This window comes from Rhinolophus sinicus, chromosome 5, assembly GCF_057876585.1.
Source record: "Rhinolophus sinicus isolate RSI-liver-muscle chromosome 5, RSI-T2T, whole genome shotgun sequence".
Taxonomy (NCBI): Eukaryota; Metazoa; Chordata; class Mammalia; order Chiroptera; family Rhinolophidae; genus Rhinolophus; species Rhinolophus sinicus.
Genome location: NC_142505.1, coordinates 9,717,573 through 9,737,767, shown reverse-complemented (window position 1 = coordinate 9,737,767; position 20,195 = coordinate 9,717,573). Strand labels below are relative to the sequence as shown.

Here is a 20,195-nt window from a genome sequence, read left to right as displayed (position 1 = left end):
CATGGCGACCTCCGTGCAGGCGTCAACGTCTTACCCGGGCGCCAAATTCAAATCCGCGGCCATCTTGAGCGGGCGGGGTCCCGGCGCGCAGCGCGGCTGGGGGTGTGGGCATCGGCTGCGTTGGTCTAGGGATCCGGAGGGGAGGGTGCCATGGCACCCGGCTGCAAGAGTAAGTATGGGGTCCAGGCTTCGGGACCCCGTCCCTGCCCCCAAATACAGCAGTGAAAGGACGGCCGCCCCCGAGGTTCCCGCTGGGCGAGGAAGGCGGGAGCAGACTGAGCGGCGGGGGGCGGCGGGACTCTCCCGGTCCCTCCAAGACACCGGTGGAACAGCTTTTCCCTCCCGTCTGTGTATTGGGCGCGCGCTAGGAGCCAGGCGCAGTCGTAGGCGCTCGGGCTGAACAGAGAACCGGGGACGAGGGTCCTCATCCAGGAGCGTGGCTGATTCTTCCCTCCCGTTCGCGGTCCTGCCCCTTCCCGGGTCCCGAGCCGGGCTGCCTTTCTCGGTGTCCCTGTCGGAGGGTCGGCCCTGGCTCTCACCCCCTTCTGCATATTTCCTCAATTATTGACCTTCCCGAAGGGGAGAACTTATCCATGTCCCAAGCACGTCTTTCTCTTTGGACAGCTCTCTATAGACTCTCTTTGGATAAGGGACTTTTAAAGCACAATTCAACAGCGTCTTTATACCCTCAAATCCCTATTTTCTCCTCAAGGAGACCCCCTCCGATGTCTTCCTTTTTGCATAGAGAGGAGCGCTGTCATTTTTGCTTTTGACAAACCCTTGAATTTTCACTAATTTGTTGGACCGTTGCTGTTCCTGTGTACTACAAACGCCACCTCTTAACATTGCCTAACCCTTTAAGAGGTTTTGTTTTTTAAGGTTAATTTTGAGCTGCTCTGATGGATCTCAGCGAATGGTATGATTGATAACGAGGAGAGGCCTATGTTAGAAGACTAAAGAAATTGTGATCTTTTGCTGTTTGCACATGAATGGTTCTAGCTGTCAGTAGTGATTCTCTTCTGATGTGTTTGTGGTTTCATATACCTTTTAGGTCAATCATAACCTTACCTGGACACCTCCTTATGCTCTCTTTTTCCACCTAAAATGTTCCTTTCACCACTTTTGGCATTCAAGGAATATTAGCACACAAAGTGATACATTGTTGGACCAAAATGTTCACCGTGCTTTCTGTACAACCACAGTTCTTGTTCAGTAAATCTGGACTCAAGGAAAAGCATGCCTGTGGCGTATGCCTGTGGTATATGCATGTGACTGTCTACCAACGGACTCTGTGCAGTGTGTATGCATCACTTTCTAGAGGTGATGGGAGCAAGGGTATTCACAGCTCCCCTTTGTGATGGGGGTGATTTCCACGGGGGACTCTCCCACTCCTTTCAGTTTGTTAGCAGAGTGGAGGTTGATGACATCCCAGGTAATCATTGTCAGCAGTGCAGAGACCTGGAGCATGAAGCGGGTGCCCAGGGGAGGAGAGAGCCCATTCAGTGTTCTCTGCAGCTTTGCCTTTTGTGCCCGCGAAGGTTATTTCTTATGACACCATTGGCGCTATGGGTTGCTGACTGAAATCAGAGAAGTGAGAATGTGAAATATAATCCTAATGAAATCGACTGAGTTTAAGATTCCCTTTCTGAATTTAAGCATATTTGGTCAGATGCTCCCTATGTGTTTATCTGGGCTGCAGAGTAAAGCGTCTGATGGTCTTTTTAAAGCAGAAAGACTCTAAAAAATGTACTGTTTTGTTGAGGTGTAACTTATAGTAAAGGACACAAACCTGAAGACCGCTACTCGCTGAATTTTTCTGTATGAATACACTCTTGTAACCACCACTCAGATCAAGAAATAGAATGATTCTTGTACCCCAGAAAGTTCCCTGTGATCTTTCCTCTTTAATAACTGCCCCACCCCTGACCATTATTCTCATTTCTATCACCATTGATTGGTTTTGCTTATTTTTAAACTTCATGTAAATGGTACAGTATTTATTCTTTTTGTTCTGGCTTCTTTTACTGAACATTATGTCTGTGAGCATTGCTTGTTTGTTGTATGCAGCAGCTGTTAATTCTTTTTCATTGCTGTGTAGTGTTCCATTATGTCAATATACCGTAATTTGTTTATTCTCCTATTGATGGGCATTTGGGTTTGTTTGCTGTGAATAGTCTTCAACATATTTTAAGGCGGACACATTGAGGACCTCAAAATTGAAAGAGTTTTACAGTGAATGCCTACAAGGGCCCCTCTGTAATGTCAACTTACTATGGCAGCCACCTGATACATTTTTCTACTCCCTTCAACCTTTGATTAAGATGCAGCATGATGACGTGGTTAAGAGTATGAGGTCTGGATCCAGAATGCCTGTGTTCAAATCCTAGCATTTCTCACTGACACTTCCTCAGACCTCAGTTAGAAATCATGCCAGATCTATTTACCTCCATGTAATTTTTCATTTTATTGTATCTCACTATTGGCATATTAGCTTTTCTCCTTGTTGTGGTTGCTGTTCTTCTTCTTATAAACATTTCATTTTCAAATCATTTTAGATTTGCAGAAAAGTACACATGTGCAGCTCAGTGTTTATCCAGTCACTAGCTTTCTCTGTGAACCTCTCTTCTCTGGGTTTTTTTACCTTACAAATTCTAGCCGCCTCAGCTTCCGTGATTGTGCGGTCTGCATGAGAACCTGATCACCTGCCCCTCCTGGGAAGCCAGTCCTCCAGCTGGGAGCCAAGGGGACAGGGATCCCCGTGTTCTTGGCTGTGCGGTTTAGAGTGGAGCCTCCACCTAACTGAGCCGGGAGCGGCCATCTGGGTTCAGGAACCACAGACTCTCACCTTTCTTAAGGGATTTTTCAGACTTTCTTGATTTCTCTTGATTTGTCGTTTGCCTTTAGGGCCGTTTCTAGAGGCTTTCAAATGGTTTTTAAATTTTTTTTTTTTATTTCACCAGCTCCACTGGGCAGTGGGTCAGTGGAGTTCCTCACACTGGAAGTTAATCTCTGACTTTTTGTTTTAACAATCAGACTACCAGCTGGGTTGAGAATGGATGTGAGTTGGGGGATGAGTGAGAGAAACAGGGAGACTGTTGTAATAACTCAAGTAAGGGGTGTTGCTCGCTTGCTTCCATGGTGGTCACGGCAGTGGATTTGACAAGAGGTGGTAGGATTCTGAATGTACTTTGAAGGTAGAGCCAAAGATTGGCTAACAGATTGGGCATGGAGGGGTGAGGGGTGGCTCTCGCGTGTTGGCCTGAGCAATTGGAAAGATGGAGTTGTCATGGATTGAGGTGGAGAAGCGTGGTGGGGGTGGGGTGATCAGTAGCTCAGTTTTGGGCATGTTTTATTGGAGACATTGCCCATTGGAGAGGTCAAGTAGGTAATTAGATGTAAGAGTCTGGGGCTCAGGTTTAAATTTGGGAAACATCAGCATATATATTATATAATGTTTACAACGATGGGACTGGATGTCATAACCAATGGATTGGGGACGGATAGAACAGAGAGGAATATGAAGGCCTGGGCCCTGGAACGCCTGCTGTCAAGAGGCCAGGGAGCTGAGGGGACAGAGGCACGTCAGCAACTGAAGAGCAGGCTGGATGAGAATGGGAATTTTATATCGCACTTAAAAAAACAAACACCTTTAATGACTTGTTATCTTTTTTTCTAGCTGAGTTGCGCAGTGTGACAAATGGTCAATCTAACCAACCAAGGTAAGGAAAAGCCTTGTTAATGACAGCAAAAGAATTAGGGATGTAGTTTTGCTAAAATAACCATTTAGCATAGTGCGGGGTCCTTGAAACAAGGGGTATTTGTTTCAGAATTAAGCTTGATCCTTGGCTACCTGGAAATCTGGAAAAATCACATCTCCTCATCCACTGCCCTGTCAAGTTCCAGGCTAAAAGATGGACTCAGTAACATAATTCTTCTCTGTTAGGATGACTTACTTTATTATTGTTATTAAGAGGGAAATCAGAGACAAACAGTGCTCGGAACTCCTTGAAATCAACACCCTTTGAGTTGATTTCAAGCAAAGGCTTGTACAGATGACTGTCCTGAAGCAAATCCGTGAAGGGTATGGGCCATGCAGGATTCTTTTAAAAGGGAAAAATGTAAATGGATAGATTTGGGGCTTTGTTGGGGAAACTCTCAGTATAGAACCTAAGGCACTATGAGACTCGGGGCTGTTTTTAGTTTTCTTTCCTCCAGTAAACTTAGCTGCTCCATTTTTCGTCTTTAGTAATGAAGGTGATGCCATCAAAGTTTTTGTGCGAATTCGTCCGCTTACAGAGGGTTCTGGCTCAGCTGATGGAGAGCAGAACTTGTGCTTATCTGTGCTCTCCTCCACGACACTCCGGCTGCACTCCAACCCTGAGCCCAAGATCTTCACGTTTGACCATGTCGCAGACATGGACACCACTCAGGTAATGATCATTCTGGAAACTGAACTTTCCACTTGGAACGTATGAGATTGTTACTTGGGAGGATTTCATTTCGGGTCTTTAGTCTGATCTCAGATAAGGAAGCTCAAACATTCCATAAATATTTTAAATTTAGTTTTATGAAGTAATATTCCTTCCTTCATTAAACTTTGTACCAGAATGAGAAGCCTGCTTTAGGTGTACTGTCCCTCTCCATCCAGTGACGGAGGTTAGTGAAGGGGTACTTTCCAGAGCCACTTGGGTGATGGATAAGTACAGTTGAACTGGCTAGTTTACGGAGAGTGTCTTAGTTCTGGCAACTAACAAATATATCATAGACTGGGTGTCTTAAACAAAATCATTGATTTTTCCATTCCTGGAGGTTGGCAAGTCTAAGATATAAAGGCCAGGAGATCCAGTGTCTGGTGAGGACTCCTTTCCTGGCTTGTAGACACTGAGTCCTCACTGGTGGAGAGAGGGAGGTTGGGGAGCGAAGGGGAATGGGACAGTAAGGGAGAGGGAGACCTAAGTACCGCCCAAAGGCCTCATATCCAAATCCCATCACGTGGGGGATTAGAGTTACAACACATGAATTTCGGGAGGGACACAAACATTCAATCCATAACAGAGAATGATAGATTTCAGATGACTGTGCTGTCAATAACTGAGTTTCTAATTAAGGACAATTTGGTTAAGATGTAGGGAGCACTACCAGTAGAGCTTTCTGCAGTGATGGGCATGTTCTGTATTGGGCTGTCCGTTACAGTAGCCTCTGGCTACATGTGGCTATTTAATTAGGATTAAATCAAACTTAAAATTTGGTTTCTCAGATGCACTAGCCACATGTGGCTATTGAGTACTTGAGTATCTAGTGTATCTACACACCTGAGTTTTAGTTCGTTGAAATTTAAATAGCCACATGGCTACTAGTATATGGACATCACAGGTCTAGGTTCTTTCCTAACACATATGCATGTCTTTGCTGAGACATTTAGATCTTCAGATATTTTCTCTTTTCATCTAGGGCACGGCTAGACAATGGAAATATAAAGTGAGCCACATATAAAATAAAAAACTTTCTAGTAACCACATTAAAAAAAATGTAAAAAAGACACAGGTAAAATTAATTTTAATTCTGTATCTTATATAACCCAGCATACCCAAATATCCTTGCAACATGTAATCAACATAAAGCAAGTTATTGATGAGGTATTTTTCCTTTTTTTTCCCATGCTCAGTCTTCCAAATCTGGTGTGTATTTTACACTACAACACATCTCAAGTTGGAGTTGCCACAGTTCAGGTGCTGAATGGCTACATGGGGCTCATGGCTACTGTGTTAGACAGTGTAGGTCTAGGAATTCCTGCCTTGTTGGTAAGCCTGCATCTACTTGCATGTAAAAATGAAAATAAAAATTGGATATTGGTTATTTAGTACATGCTTGTGAGAAAAAAGCACTGAAGAACATATAGGGCTATATATCTTATGCTAATACAGTATAACATTTGCATGTAATGTGCTAAACAAAATTCTGTATAATGTGTAGATGTGAGCTTTAAATCTAGAATTGTAGAGGAGATTGACATAGATATGTTTAAAGTTTTATCATCTTAGATGTTTTAGCCTTTCTTTTTTTTTTAGAGGAGCAAAGGTTTTTATTAAAGCGAAAGTACAGCTGTCTTATGAGAGGGGGTACCTGAAACTGGGATGCCCACTGGCTAAGGCAAAGGCTCTTATTTTTATCTATTTTAGCCTTTTTTTTTTTTTAAAGATTTTATTGGGGAAGGGGAATAGGATTTTATTGGGGAACAATGGTCAAATTGTTGTCCTTTCAATCTCAGTTGTGGAGGGTTCTGTTCAGCTTCAAGTTGTTGTTCTTGCAGTCTTAGTTGTGGAGGGCACAGCTCAGCTCCAGGTCCAGTTGCCGTTGCTAGTTGCAAGGGGCACAGCCCACCATCCCTTGCGGGAGTCGAACCGGCAACCTTGTGGTTGAGAGGACAGGCTCCAACCAACTGAGCCATCTGAGAGCTCAGCGGCAGCTCAGCTCAAGGTGCCGTGTTCAATTTTAGTTGCAGGGGGCGCTGCCCACCATCCCGTGCGGGAGTCGAGGAATTGAACTGGCAACCTTGTGGTTGAGAGCCCACTGGCCCATGTGGGGATCGAACCGGCAGCCTTTGGAGTTAGGAGCACGGAGCTCTAACCACCTGAGCCACCGGGCCGGCCCCTAGCCTTTTTTTAATAGTGGATATAATTTTCATGTTATTGTCAATGTTAAAAAAATTGTAAGCACACAGTTTTTATTATATTTTAGAATGTAGTTTAGGAAAAAGGTTTCCATTTTTATGAAATGCTAACTATCGGGCACTTACATTTGTAGGAGTCTGTGTTCTCAGCCGTGGCCAAAGGCATTGTGGAGTCTTGCATGAGCGGTTACAATGGTACCATCTTCGCATAGTAAGTTGCTGACTGTGTCCTACAGGGGAACAACGATGAGTGCTTCTGCATTTCCTGTGGCTGATGTAGCAAAGTACCACAAACTTAGTGGTGAAACAACACAGATGTTGTTGCATGCATCAATGGCATATTTTCTTTCGTTTTTTCTGAATAGTATTTCATTGTATGGATGTACCACAGTTTGTTTATTTCTCTGCTACAGAATATCTTGGTTGCTTCCAGTTTTTAATGATTATAAATAAAGTTGCTACAAACATTTGAATATCGGTTTTTGTGTGAACATAAATTTTCACATCACTTGAGTAACTGTACCTCGTTGCTGGGTCGTATGGTAAGTCTGTGATTGCCTTTATCAGAGACGGACAGACTGTCTTCCAAATGTATATTTAAAGTGAGTAATGATCCTGAATTTCTAAATGTTGACAGCCTTAAAATATTGCTAGAGATTTAATGTTGGAATGTAAGTTGGAGGTCCAGAAAGCAGTGAGATGTTGGCAGTTATACAAGGTGAATTTTAGTATCATTTCAGATTTGTTTCATAAATAGGAATATAATTTGTAGTGTATTTTTTTCCTTTTCTCCCAGCAATAGACTTTTTATGAGCATTAAAATTTCTTTAAAATTTATTTCAATTATAGTTGACATACAATATTATATTAGTTTCAGGTGTACAGCATTGTGATTCAACATTGATATATCTTATGAAGTGATCACAATAAGTCTAATAACTGTCTGTCACCGTATAGTTATTACAATGTTACTGACTGTATTCCCTATGCTGTACATTACATTCCTGTGACTTACTTTATAACTGGAAGTTTATACTTCGTAATTGCCTTCTCCTTTTCCGCCCATCGCTAGCAATGGACTTTTAAATTTTATTTATAACGAGAGGTTTTTAATAGGATGTATAGTGAATTATGCAGTTTATTTTGAGCAGCTGATTTTTTTTGTGTGCATGTGTGCCATTGGTTCATTCATAGTCAGCTCAAAACAAGAAAATAAAAAAAATGCATTAAGAAGTTTAAATATTGTACATATGTCTATCCTTCAAAATGTGCCTTTGACTTTTAAGATTATTTTTCAGTTGTGTTCAGAACTAAATGTTCCTTGAGCGGTGAGGCAGGTAACTGTTTTCTCATGTCTTCTCAAGAGAAAAATTATTTTTGTTTTCACGGAATATTTTGAGTGGTGAAGTTCAAAAATGAATTTGAAATAAGAGCCCCCATTGTCAGAGATTATATATCTTCAGAACTGTTTTCTTTCAAGACCCTGGAGGCCACTAATTGTCATGTTTAATTTGTGGCATTCATTAATAACTTAATGAAAACTGCTTGTGGTAGTGGAGGGTAGAAATGCGAAACGCTTGGAGAGACGTGAGTGTTTGATTTATTGGTTGGGTTAGCAAACTTCCTGGTTTACCGAAGGCAGTCCCAATTCTAGAGTAATTACCAATAGTGTCCCCTTTACTCTCAAGTAGGGGACTCAGTAATATCCACTCCTCATTCTGAGTTACTAACGTTTTTTTGTTTTTAGTTTTTTGTTAAGTCCTGTTTCACAGGATGACTGAGAAGCTATGACACTAACCACAAAAATCAAGCTCACAGCATAAGGATTTTTAAAAATTGCTTTATTTTTAAATGAAGACATTTTGGTATCTTTTAAAGGCAAAATTTAGGAAAGGAATTGCTGCATTATTTAGATTAGCAAAAATTAGAAACGAAAGTCCAGTTTGTTCTGGTTAAGTGAATTATGATATATTGAACAGCTGAAAAAATAATGAAGTAGATCTCTACTGAGCTGGGAAAATAGCTGAAGTAAAATTTAGGGGGAAAAAAGGTTGCAAAGCAGCATTAAGAGCATCATTCCAATGTAGTAAATAAAAATTTATTGAAAACTCTGGCGGCTGTGTTTGTATAATCTGGAAGCATTTATCAGACAATAACACTTGGTTAGCTCTTGGTGGTAGACCAGGAAAGAAAGAAAATGGATCATATGCTTTTTACCTAATATAATTCAAAACAAAGAAAATAAGCTCTTTGTGGGGAATATTTATATACTAGTAGACCATATTAAAGTAGAAGGGTAAGAGGTCTTCTAAATTTCATGTATAAATATATAAAACTTTTTTTTACAGTGGACAGACTGGCTCAGGGAAAACATTTACTATGATGGGTAAGTAAATTAAAGATTAATACTTGCTGGCTTAATCTACTTTCTATGATGATATTGTGTAGTACATTTTTGGGGAAGGCATAATTTCTGTACATATATGATGTGGACCTCATAAAATTAGGGCTATTTCCCAGTCTTCTCTCAGGCTGCAAATTCTATGATCGCCAAATCTGTGTTTGCAGCTATGTTCCCAGCTCAATGCTTAGCACAAAATAGGTTCTCAATAAGCAGTCTTTGAAGTGGTTTAATGGGTTTTTAATGTATTTATATACTTTGTAACCACTACCCAGATCCAGATTCCTAGTCAGTAACTACCCCCCTCCCATCCCCTGAAATAAGTATTACTCTGACTTCTATCATTAGTCTTGCTTGTTTTTGAACTTTTACAAATGAAATTTTACTGTGTGTACTCTTTTAGGTTTGGCTTCTTTCTCAGCATTAAGTTTCTAAGATTCCCTCATGTTGTTGCTTGTAGTAGTGATTTATTTTCATTGCTGTGTAATGTGTTATTGTATGACTACCATGATTGTCCATTCTACTGTTGATCGACGTTTGCATTATTTACAGTTTGGACCATGTGACTAATGCTGCTGTGATCATTTTTTCTTGTATGTGTCTTTTAAAGTCTTTTCTGTTGCATGTGTATCCAGGAGTGGAGTTGCTGCATCATAGTATATTCAGCTTTAGTAAATAAATACTGCCGGTTTCTACAGTGATGTGTGGAAGTGTCAGTGGCTCCGCGTCCTGGTCCACACTTGATGTTGTCAGCGTTTAAGATTTTAGCCATTCTGGGGCGTGTGTAGTATTATCTCATTGTGTGTTTATTTGCACTTCCTTGATGTCTGTTGACAGCCGAGCACCTTTCAGATGCTTACTGGACATTTGAATAGCCTCTTGGTAAAATGCCCATTCAAGGTTTTTTCCCATTTAAGAAATTGGCTTGTCTTTTTCTTACTCATTTGTGGGAATTCTTCCCTCTCACTCCCACACACCAGCCTTTTGTTAGTTCCTTTGATCTCTAAGGCATATTAAACCAACATTTATAGCAACTTCTAGGTCTTTTCTAGCTATATTTTTTCTGATATACCCATATATGTATATAATTAGTGTTCCGTAAATCCTGCTATTTACTTATCCAATCACATCTCCCCCTTTCCCTAATGTTTACAAAATTGAGATAGTATAACTCTGTATTTTTCTGTCTCCATAGAAATCTTTTGAAAGATTCCTACAGTATGTTCCTTACTAGCTTGGCTTTTACTGCCCAATTTAAAAAATATTAGCAAATGCTAATTTTTAATAATAATATATAAGGTAGTTATTACCATTATTACCCCCATTTTACAGTTGGGAAATCCAAGAGAAGAAGTACTTAGCTTATGGTGACACAACCAGTGGGTACAGGTCAGCCCATGAGATTGACTATTATATGTAACAAGTAAAGTACAATTGTTTGCTATTTCTGCTAATTTTGGTACTTGGCAGGAGGAGGAATTTCAAGGAAGGTACCTAGATGGATTTTTTAAAATTTATTAAACAACAACTCGTTTTTAAAGTGGGTTAGTGGCTGTTGTGGGCCTGTCCTTCAATCCTATCGCTAGGCAGGTTCTATTGTGCAATCTCTCACAGACCCAAGTTTAACTTGTTTGGGGGCACAGATAGGAGACTGATTATATAATGTGTCATCTTATTTCTGTATAAATTGCCTTTCAGTGTTGCCATTTTGAAGGACTCCTGTAATAAGAACAAAAATAAACAGCTATATATTTTACATTTTTTTAGGACCATCTGAATCTGATAATTTTTCTCATAACCTGAGAGGAGTAATCCCACGAAGTTTTGAATATCTGTTTTCCTTAATTGATCGTGAAAAAGATAAGGTAAAACTTACTGTAAAAATAAAGCAATTCTATGAAATACCTAGTTTTGAGTCTTTAGCTACTAATAATTAACTCATGCTACATGGAGGGGTAGTACTTTACAATGTGGATAGGCGTAGCGTAGTATAAAAAGTGTAGGATAAAAAAAACGTGGAATTCTTAAGATAAAATGAAGGATTCTGAATTTTTTTATTGTCTGAAAGTTTTTAGTTTATAAAACTTGCATCATCCGTGAACCCAGATTGCTGGTTTAAAGAAAGAAGAATGCAGTGCTTCTTAGGCGTTCAGATTTTGCAAGAGAGAAAGTGTAAAGAAAATCTCAACTGAGGAAAACAGATTCACTGAGCTCCATCACCCCGGTACTGAGGCTCGCAGTTCACTGCAGGTGGTGATAGCTCCTCCTGAGGTCCAGTAGTGATGGGCCCATCGTTCCCTTTTTTGCAGCACCTGCTACCACCTGACTGTGATCTCCTTGTTCCACATGTGGGGTGGCTCCATCATCCGGGGCTGTGGGCTTTCCTCTTCCATTGGCTCCCAGGTTGGGCCATTCTCACGACTGCTGCTCTAGCTTGCTAAATTCCAGGCTTAAGAGCTCTCAGTGTTCTATGTTCTATTACATGTGTACCAAGGACACTGATACATACATTGGTTTGCCACTTACTCCTTTGTGGAAACTATCCCTAACTCTTACAGGTAAACATGCGCGTAGCATGCCAGTGAAATGTTTAATGCCTTGCATTTCTGTGCTTGAAAATTCTACAGAGAGGCTTTTAAAATAAATTATTTTTGGTCTTTGAAAAAAGAATGTAACACTTGCTTCAAATAAAATTTTATGAGGAAGTCCAGCATATAAGAAAAATAATGGGATAGCCCATCTGGACTCCTCAGTTCCCATCTCCCTGTCTGGTTCCCAGCACTTCTGGAAACTTCAGGGATCCTGGGATCACAGTGGTGCTGCTTTAAAATATAATGGTGTGTTGAAACTAGTTATCGAGAGTTTTTGACTCACTTCTAGGTATCTCATGTGGGGTAAAGGATAATAGGAAATTTATACTTGCGAAGCAAGTGAAAGATTAATGCTCATGAAAGATAGGGATGAATGCATGAAAATAGTATCTAAACGAGGCTTCTCTTACAGGCTGGAGCTGGAAAGAGCTTTCTTTGTAAGTGTTCCTTTATTGAAATCTACAATGAGCAGATCTACGACCTACTGGACTCTGCATCGGCTGGACTGTACTTAAGGGAGCATATCAAGAAGGGCGTCTATGTTGTTGGGGCGGTGGAGCAGGTGGTGAGCTCGGCTGCTGAAGCCTACCAGGTGCCTGCCTTCAGCATTCTGATCCGTAGACACCGGAGCGTGCTGTGAAAAGCACCTCGATCTCAACAAAAGAATTGAGCCACTCAAAATATTTTGTAAAGGCATAACCCAGAATGTGCATGAGAAGAAAAGAGAAAAGAATATGACAGTTTTATTGCTCTCCCCTTAGTTAAAATAGAACTTTGAGCTTCTTGATTTTGTACTATTTTGGTGCTAGTCACTCCAATCAGACACTCTTAAAAACCACCCTGGAAGTCATGGGGAGACAGTTCATAGTGTCCATATTTCTTTAGTGGCTCCTCCTGGGAGCCGATCCTTTGAGGAGCTCTTGGGACCTCTGCTGTCTAAACCAGCTGTGCATATTATGACCTCGGTACTCAAAAATGTAGTTCTTAGACTATGACGATCACGTGGGCGCATGACACAGATGAAAATCTCAGACTCTCCCTCTCACCTACTAAATCAGAATCTGAATTTTAACAAAATCCCTAGGTGATTAGTATGCATATTACAGTTTGAGGTGTTCTGCCCTGTTGGGTAGGTACCCATATCCCCATTTTACAAATATGGGACTGAGCTTCAAAAGGGTTCAACTGGCACCAGACCGTACAACTGATGAGCAGTAGAACCAGGAGTTGACTGCGTGTTCATCTGATTCTAGAGCCTGCGGTCTGAGCCTTCATGTACCCTGCTTCCCATAGGAAATAGGGGCGGAGAACAAATACTTTATAGACCGAAAGAGCTGGCAAAACTTGGGGCTTGAAGGTCATTTTGAGATTTATCTTTCTAGCTTTCTCGTTGTCTAGGTAAAGAAAGGGTTCGGAGAGATTTTGTGACTTGTGTTAACACAGAGAATGGCAAGACCAGTTCTAGATCCTATGCCTTTTGATTTCCTCTTTGTTCTCTTTCCATAACATGGAGAGGGGACAAAACAGGAAAAGGAAAGGAAAGTACCTTGAGTATATTCCTCAATGGACCAATATTTTTCTCACTACTGTTTACGAATTTCCTACTGATGTTAGTAGCTCTTGTGGCCACCTGGATGTTGTGATGATGTAGTTTCCTTTTGCTTAGGTGTTGTCTGGAGGATGGAGAAACAGACGTGTGGCATCAACATCAATGAACAGAGAATCTTCTAGGTCTCATGCAGTCTTTACAATTACAGTAGAGTCCATGGAGAAAAGCAGTGAGACTGTGAATATACGCACCTCCTTACTCAATCTGGTGGATTTAGCAGGATCCGAACGGCAAAAAGACACCCACGCAGAAGGGATGAGGCTGAAGGTAAGAATGGAATTAAGGTCTTCAGTTGAACTTGCGTGTGAATTCTTAATAGAAGTCAATACCAAGCTAAGTGTTGTGAGAACTACAAAGGAATAAGAAATTACTCTCATCCAAAATATACAGAACTTTTTGTTGTGGGGTAGGGATGGTGAACATACATGGGATAGGTCCGTCAGTAGCACACATATTGAATTCATGCCAGAGGGGACAATAATACAAGTGGCAGCAGCGGTCAAAGGAACAAGGGTGTGACATGGACTGCTCAGGGGAAGCATGGAGAAGTAGCAGTTCTTGAGTTTTCTCAGAGGGCAGGGTTTGCGTAGGGAGAGAGTAACAGGGACCACATGCCCCACAGGGCGCATCCTAAGGATTACTGTGGATGCCAAGGGAGTGTGGCATTTGGCATCTCAGCACAGATCAGTGGGTGGGTCCTGTAGGAGGCGCCTATTGGCCGAGATCATCGAGGACCAGGAGTGCCGGCCACGTTTGCTCTCCACTCCCTGGGTGCTGGGAAATAAGTCTGGAGTGACTTTGTGCAGAAAGCCTGTTTTATAAGAACTTAGCCATCTGGCCCACCACTACCAGATTCCTAAAGAGAAAGGAGAGCGCTTGTGCTGTTTAATGTTTCGGGGGTGAGGGTTACGGACCTCGTCTTAGTACCAGTGGGAACAGCGGTTCCTGTAACATACGTACAGCCAATGTGTATGTGTGTATGGTAATAATATATGTGTGTGGCTTCTATAGCATACGTGAGGGCTGGGGAACAGTCGGAAACGGTGGAGGAGAGTCTACTTTTGCATTAAAAGCGAGGATTTGAGTTCTCAGGCAATCCCAGGCTCGTGTTTCTATTGAGACATGAAGCAAAGAAAAATAGCATATGCGGGACATACTCCGGGTCTGTTCTGAATGTTTCACATATATTAACTCATTTATCCTTCCCAACAACTCTGGGAAGTAGGTACTATTAGCCTCTCTTTTCTAAAGTAACTGAAGTAAGTTGGCGGGGTGGAGAGGAGAGCTGAGATTCAGACAGCGCGTGTCATTCAGCACCACAGACAGCGCTCCCAGAGTCCCGATTTACTGATGGGTAAAGCAGGTGGTGGCCATCCGGAACTCTTGCTTTATAATTCCTACTCGTCCTCTCCCTTTCTTTAAAGATCTAATTGGTTTTATTGAATGATTCATGAATTGGGCAGCATCCCATCTAGTAAACAGAAAGTGCTCCTTCCCTTTCTTTTTCTGATTCCTCCACTGCAGACCCAGTTATTGAAATATGCTCCTATAGTAAAAATCCAGTAAACATTTTTTTCTCCCCAAACCACTTTTTAAAGGGGGTTTTATTATGCTTTACAGAATTATACTGGATGTCCTCTTGTAGTAAGTTCATCAGTGGCTTTGTGGGACATGGGGGTGAGTTACAAGTTATCACACCCTCATTATGTAGTAAACATGTTAACATAAAAGCATTGAAAAATACGCCTGGTAATGCAGTACTCCAACTTCTCTGTTTTTTCTGGTTTTTATCCCTATCTATAGGTCAATTTAAAACTATTACAATCATGAGGTGACATTGATTTTTTCCCCCCCTTCACATGATTTTTGTGTCTGTCTTTGAACACTAAAACTGCAGTGTGTGTCAAATAGGAAAAAGTTAGGGGCTAGTTGAGGACAACTTTTTGCTGAAAAGTTAGTTATCCTTAACTAATATTGTCCCTAACTTCCCTTTCCATTCAAAATTGTCACCTTGCTAGGCATATTTTAATTCAAAATACTACAGTGAAACTAGTGCACCTGAGTTTTTGTTCTTTTTCGCCCATGCCTTAGGAAGCAGGTAACATAAACCGATCGTTAAGCTGCCTGGGCCAAGTGATTACTGCCCTTGTCGATGTGGGTAATGGCAAACAGAGACATGTGTGCTACCGAGACTCCAAGCTGACCTTCTTACTTCGGGTAAAGTAGCCCGCTGGGTTCCCGGGCCCTTGTTTTGGTTATGCTCATGGAGGCTGACAGCTGGATAATTTCTCAGCCTCAGTGGTCAGACCATACATTATCTTTACTTAAAAAAGATCTTGTGGTTTCTTCTCTGAAAATGTGTACCATTCATATCATTAAACAGGATTCCCTGGGTGGTAACGCCAAAACAGCCATAGTCGCCAACGTCCATCCCGGACCCAGGTGCTTCGGGGAAACCCTGTCAACGCTGAATTTTGCTCAAAGAGCCAAGCTGATTAAAAATAAGGTAAATATGGAGTGCAGTGATTAATTTCCGCTGTCTTTCAAAGGAGAAATTGGTCATTCTTACCCCAAAGGTAGACTCCCTGATCATATTATCACGGTAAGAGTGGAGGAGTCCACGTTGTCTCTTCCCCTGGGTAAGTCAGAAGAGTGTACCCTGTTTCCCCGAAAATAAGACCTAGCCGGGCAATCAGCTCTAATGCGTCTTTTGGAGCAAAAATTAATATAAGACCCAGTATTATATTATATTATATAAGACCCGACCTCATAGTAAAATAAGACTGGATCTTATATTAATTTTTGCTCCAAAAAACGCATTAGAGCTGATTGTCCGGCTAGGTCTTATTTTTGGGGAAACACGGTAGTTGTAGTCATTCATTCATTTTATTGAATTATGACCTTCTGGTGGGGTATTTGTTATATGAGGAGGAAAATTCATTAGAGCATCCTGACCCTGTGTCTTGGGACTTACTAGAAGTTTTAGAGTGTGGAAGATGGCAGGAGTAATTCGAATTATGACGTCACTGTGATGTCAGAATGTACAGGAGTGCCTTGTAATGAGGCCATAAGAATCAGAAGCAACTGGAAATGGCTTCTTAACACATAAAACAACAAAACTGGGAGCCTTACACAAGTCACTATCAATGGTAAGTCCTGTGCTACAGCAAAAGCAGCTGAGATATCTGGGACTTGTTTAAGGGTGAACTATTTAGATCTTTCCCAATGGGCAGACCTGGCTTAAGACAACATGGAGACCTTGGGGCTATCAGAGGGCTTTTTCCTTCACTTGAGCATTGGGTATTTCACAACTGGGTCCCTTTGATCTGGTTGGTACTCAGCTTTTGGCTCTTGTTATCACCCTTAGGTTTTGTGGGTCTTTTTGAAACTCACAGATGTCATCTCAAATAAGACATTTCTCTTAAAAGAATTTCTTAAAGAGACATATCTTTAAAATAGTAGTAAGTGTGGTGATAAAACAAATGGAGCTGTCACGCCAACCCTTCCTTCCAGGAGGGCTGTTAGGAAATACAGGGTTGGACGCCTTGGGAGAGAGTGGTTTCTACCTCGCTGATGGAGTCCAGGGCCAGCCCTGCAGTTCTTCAGTCTTAGAATGAGCTGAGGCAGACGGAACGTCACACCCACTGAGGGCCTTGCTCTTCACCGTGGGGGCGGGCTGTCCGTTTCAGGAAGAAGGCAGGTTCCATGAACACACCCAGATCCCAGGGCTGACCCAGCCCAATGGAGCCCAGGCTAGTCAACAGCGGAGACCTGAGTGGGAGCGTAGTCTCTGGCTGCGGGTATGAGCACAAGGCAAGGAAGCGTCCTCCCCACTACAGCACATGGTGGTCCTGGCGGCCTTTTGACCACTGTTTGTGAGACAGAAGTGCAGTTTGGTTTGCTGTCCATCACTCCAAATCATACAAACAAATATAAAACAAGACTGTACAACTCAAAAAACGTTCTTTTCATGCTTCTTAAACAATTCTTGAACAGGCAGTGGTAAATGAAGACACTCAAGGAAATGTGAGCCAGCTCCAAGCTGAAGTGAAGAGGCTCAAAGAACAGCTGGCCCAGCTTTCTTCAGGGCAGATACCACCAGAAGGCTTTGTGTCCAGAGGTACGATGAGCACAGTGATCTTTCTCCTGAGGACGTGTGGGTATTAGTGTGAGAACCCTTCGACGACAGGCACAACACAATCAGGCTGCTCAGACTTCCCCACAAGTGTTTGTTTGTGTTTATTTCACCTACATGGGAACATGGTACTTGGTCTGTTACTAGATACAGATTCTGTAGGCACTGAATTCTGTGAGATGTGTGGGAAGGGGGAGTAGAAATAATTTTAAATAGTTCATTTCTATTAATTGCCAAAAAGACATACTAATAAATTTCATTTAGATCCACTTCTAAGATTCTGTTATATCGTATGTAATCTATGTATGTTTACTAAATAGGATGAGAGAGGCTTATGTTCCTTCAAAGAAGAGCTACTAGGTGGACTGGGTTAATTTGAAATCCGTGATCTGGTGATAATAGTTTGGGTGTTTTAGATTAATTGAAAGCAGTCAGTCAAAGGCTGTTTTAGCTTGTGTCTTGGTCTTCAGATTTGAGAGCTAAACATTTTTTTTCCTCTTTCCGTTTCTTACTGGATCAATTACAGACAGAGATGAGACTAATTACGTGAAGTATTTCCAAGAGGCAATGTTATTCTTTAAGAAATCTGAACAGGAAAAGAAGGTAGGAAACTGGATTAGTATAAAGGGGATGTAAGATATTTTAGGCTTTACTATGTGGTGCCTTTCTGAGTGGAAAAAAATGGCACAAGTAAATAAAGCAAAGGAAGGCTGTGAAAAATCAAATTTTACCTTTGAGATTAAAGGGGAAGTTAGTGTATGTTGCTTGGTTTGTGAAAATTTAGGGGAGCTGATTTCTTTTTCACGTTTAACCAAATTATGAATTTCTTAAGTCTCTAATAGAAAAAGTTACCCAGTTAGAAGACCTCACTCTCAAAAAAGAGAAATTTATTCAGTCTAATAAAATGATTGTGAAATTCCGAGAGGACCAAATCATGCGTCTGGAGAAGCTCCACAAGGAATCGCGGGGAAGTTTTCTGCCAGAGGAGCAGGATCGTTTGCTGTCGGAATTACGGGATGAGATTCAAACTCTGCGAGAACAAGTGAGTGCATGACATTTACAGTATTTCTAAAAAGAAAAGAAGTCCAAGGCACATATAAATCTGTCACCCACTTTTTGGAATGCAGTGGAATACAATGGAAAGTGTTTTAAATGAATTGAACTGACCGTATGATTACATCAGTGGTTTCCTCCCATTTTCTAAAATAATACAACCTGAAGGGAAAAGGGAGGAAGACGTGATGTTGCTACCACAGTGCCCAACCCCAGCAGGCAAAGCCTCATCATCCCAGGGCTCAGTAGAGGTTATATGATTGGGTATCACTTTACAGGTCAGCCCTCTGAAGTTGTTGTTTTCTTTTTCCCTGGGAAGGCTGGGTAGTTCATACAGGCACATCATTGAAAACCAAAGAGAATCGGTTTTCAGTTCTGTATATCTTCCCAGAGGTTCTATGCATACACAAACTAGTATGGCTAGATATTTTTACTTTTATTCCTGTTGGACCCAAAAGGCAGCTTACCGTATCATGGAGGGCGTTCGATCCTGGTCAGGGGAGTTTCCTTACTCTTTTCATCACATTAATGTCAGCAGTCGCCTTTGCATGAAGAGTCTGCCGTAGTGTACGCCCTTGTGCTTATCTCCTTAGATGCCTGGGTGAAGGTTTCAAGGGTACAGACCCAGGCGGAGAATGTGGAGTTGTGGGAGGTGCCCGTATTCAGTCTCTGATCACAAATGCCAGGCTGCTTTCCGCAGGGGACACAGCAGGCTATCACCAGCAGTGCACGTGGCATTCATAGCATTTCTCACGGCTTTGCAGCAAGACTTGTTCCTTAAAGACATGTTTGTGAACTTGTAAGTGCCATTCTTCTGTGTCACAGATAGAGCACCACCCCAGAGTTGCAAAATACGCTATGGAAAACCATTCCCTCAGGGAGGAAAATAGAAGACTGAGATCATTGGAGCCCGTGAAGAGAGCCCAAGAAATGGATGCCCAGACCATTGCAATGCTAGAAAAAGCTTTCTCCGAAGTATCTGGCACAGAGCAAAATGACAAAAGTAAGAAGTGATTGTTGCAGTACATGCCTTCTATGGGCACGGGGGCTGTTTTAAAGGGCTTTTTATTGCCTTGCATTGGGGGGGTCTTCATTTTAGCCTCCAGATCTGGTGTGTAAACATCTTACATACAGACTTATTCTTCTAAGTTATCAAATGGTAGTTTCTCTACTTTTTTCTCAACTCTCAACTTCTAATACTGTTTGCCACACTGTGTTGTGTACCTATATCTCCTGCTGAGTTTATAGGCTCTCGTATTTTAGGGTCCACCTTCCAACCCTTTTCTCATTTTTCCTTCTTGTGCTTCATAACAATACCTGGCAGAGAACTTAGGAAATGGATTCTGTTATTTGTATCTTTCACAGACCAAGCTGTTCCCTTATTATCAAGTCAGCAAGGATTCTCTCCTAAAGTTGCGAAAGAGCCACGTTCATTAGCAAACACCGAGAAGCTAAAAGCACAACTCCTGCAAATTCAGACCGAGCTGAATAATTCAAAGCAAGAGTATGAAGAATTCAAAGAACTAACCAGGTAAAGTATAAATACACATTCATGCTCACCTATTTCAATATCTTTCAGTGTTTGGTTTAGGACTTGACAGTGGCGATTTAATTGAGTATTTTACTTAAAATATTAAATTCTCATATAGCAACTAACGTGTTTTGACGTGAGGGAAAAGGGCTTGCTTCTAGTTTTGCTCTTTTTTTACTCATTGTTTTTAAATTGAAGTATAATT

At 41.5% G+C, this 20,195-nt stretch overlaps 1 protein-coding gene across 1 annotated transcript in view; it reads left to right on the top strand.

Annotated features, from left to right (window-relative positions):
- The first annotated feature begins 9 nt into the window (after window positions 1-9).
- Window positions 10-20,195, top strand: part of KIF15 (kinesin family member 15) — a 46,602-nt gene continuing 26,416 nt past the window's right edge. The window contains exons 1-15 of the mRNA XM_019724074.3: window positions 10-169; window positions 3,677-3,719; window positions 4,247-4,430; window positions 6,805-6,881; window positions 9,019-9,056; window positions 10,839-10,936; window positions 12,075-12,254; window positions 13,329-13,538; window positions 15,363-15,488; window positions 15,655-15,777; window positions 17,268-17,391; window positions 17,933-18,009; window positions 18,239-18,448; window positions 19,285-19,462; window positions 19,825-19,990. Of these exons, the coding sequence (XP_019579633.3) occupies window positions 151-169; window positions 3,677-3,719; window positions 4,247-4,430; window positions 6,805-6,881; window positions 9,019-9,056; window positions 10,839-10,936; window positions 12,075-12,254; window positions 13,329-13,538; window positions 15,363-15,488; window positions 15,655-15,777; window positions 17,268-17,391; window positions 17,933-18,009; window positions 18,239-18,448; window positions 19,285-19,462; window positions 19,825-19,990 (1,853 nt within the window). The 5' untranslated portion in view covers window positions 10-150. The remainder of the gene's footprint in view (window positions 170-3,676; window positions 3,720-4,246; window positions 4,431-6,804; window positions 6,882-9,018; window positions 9,057-10,838; window positions 10,937-12,074; window positions 12,255-13,328; window positions 13,539-15,362; window positions 15,489-15,654; window positions 15,778-17,267; window positions 17,392-17,932; window positions 18,010-18,238; window positions 18,449-19,284; window positions 19,463-19,824; window positions 19,991-20,195) is intronic.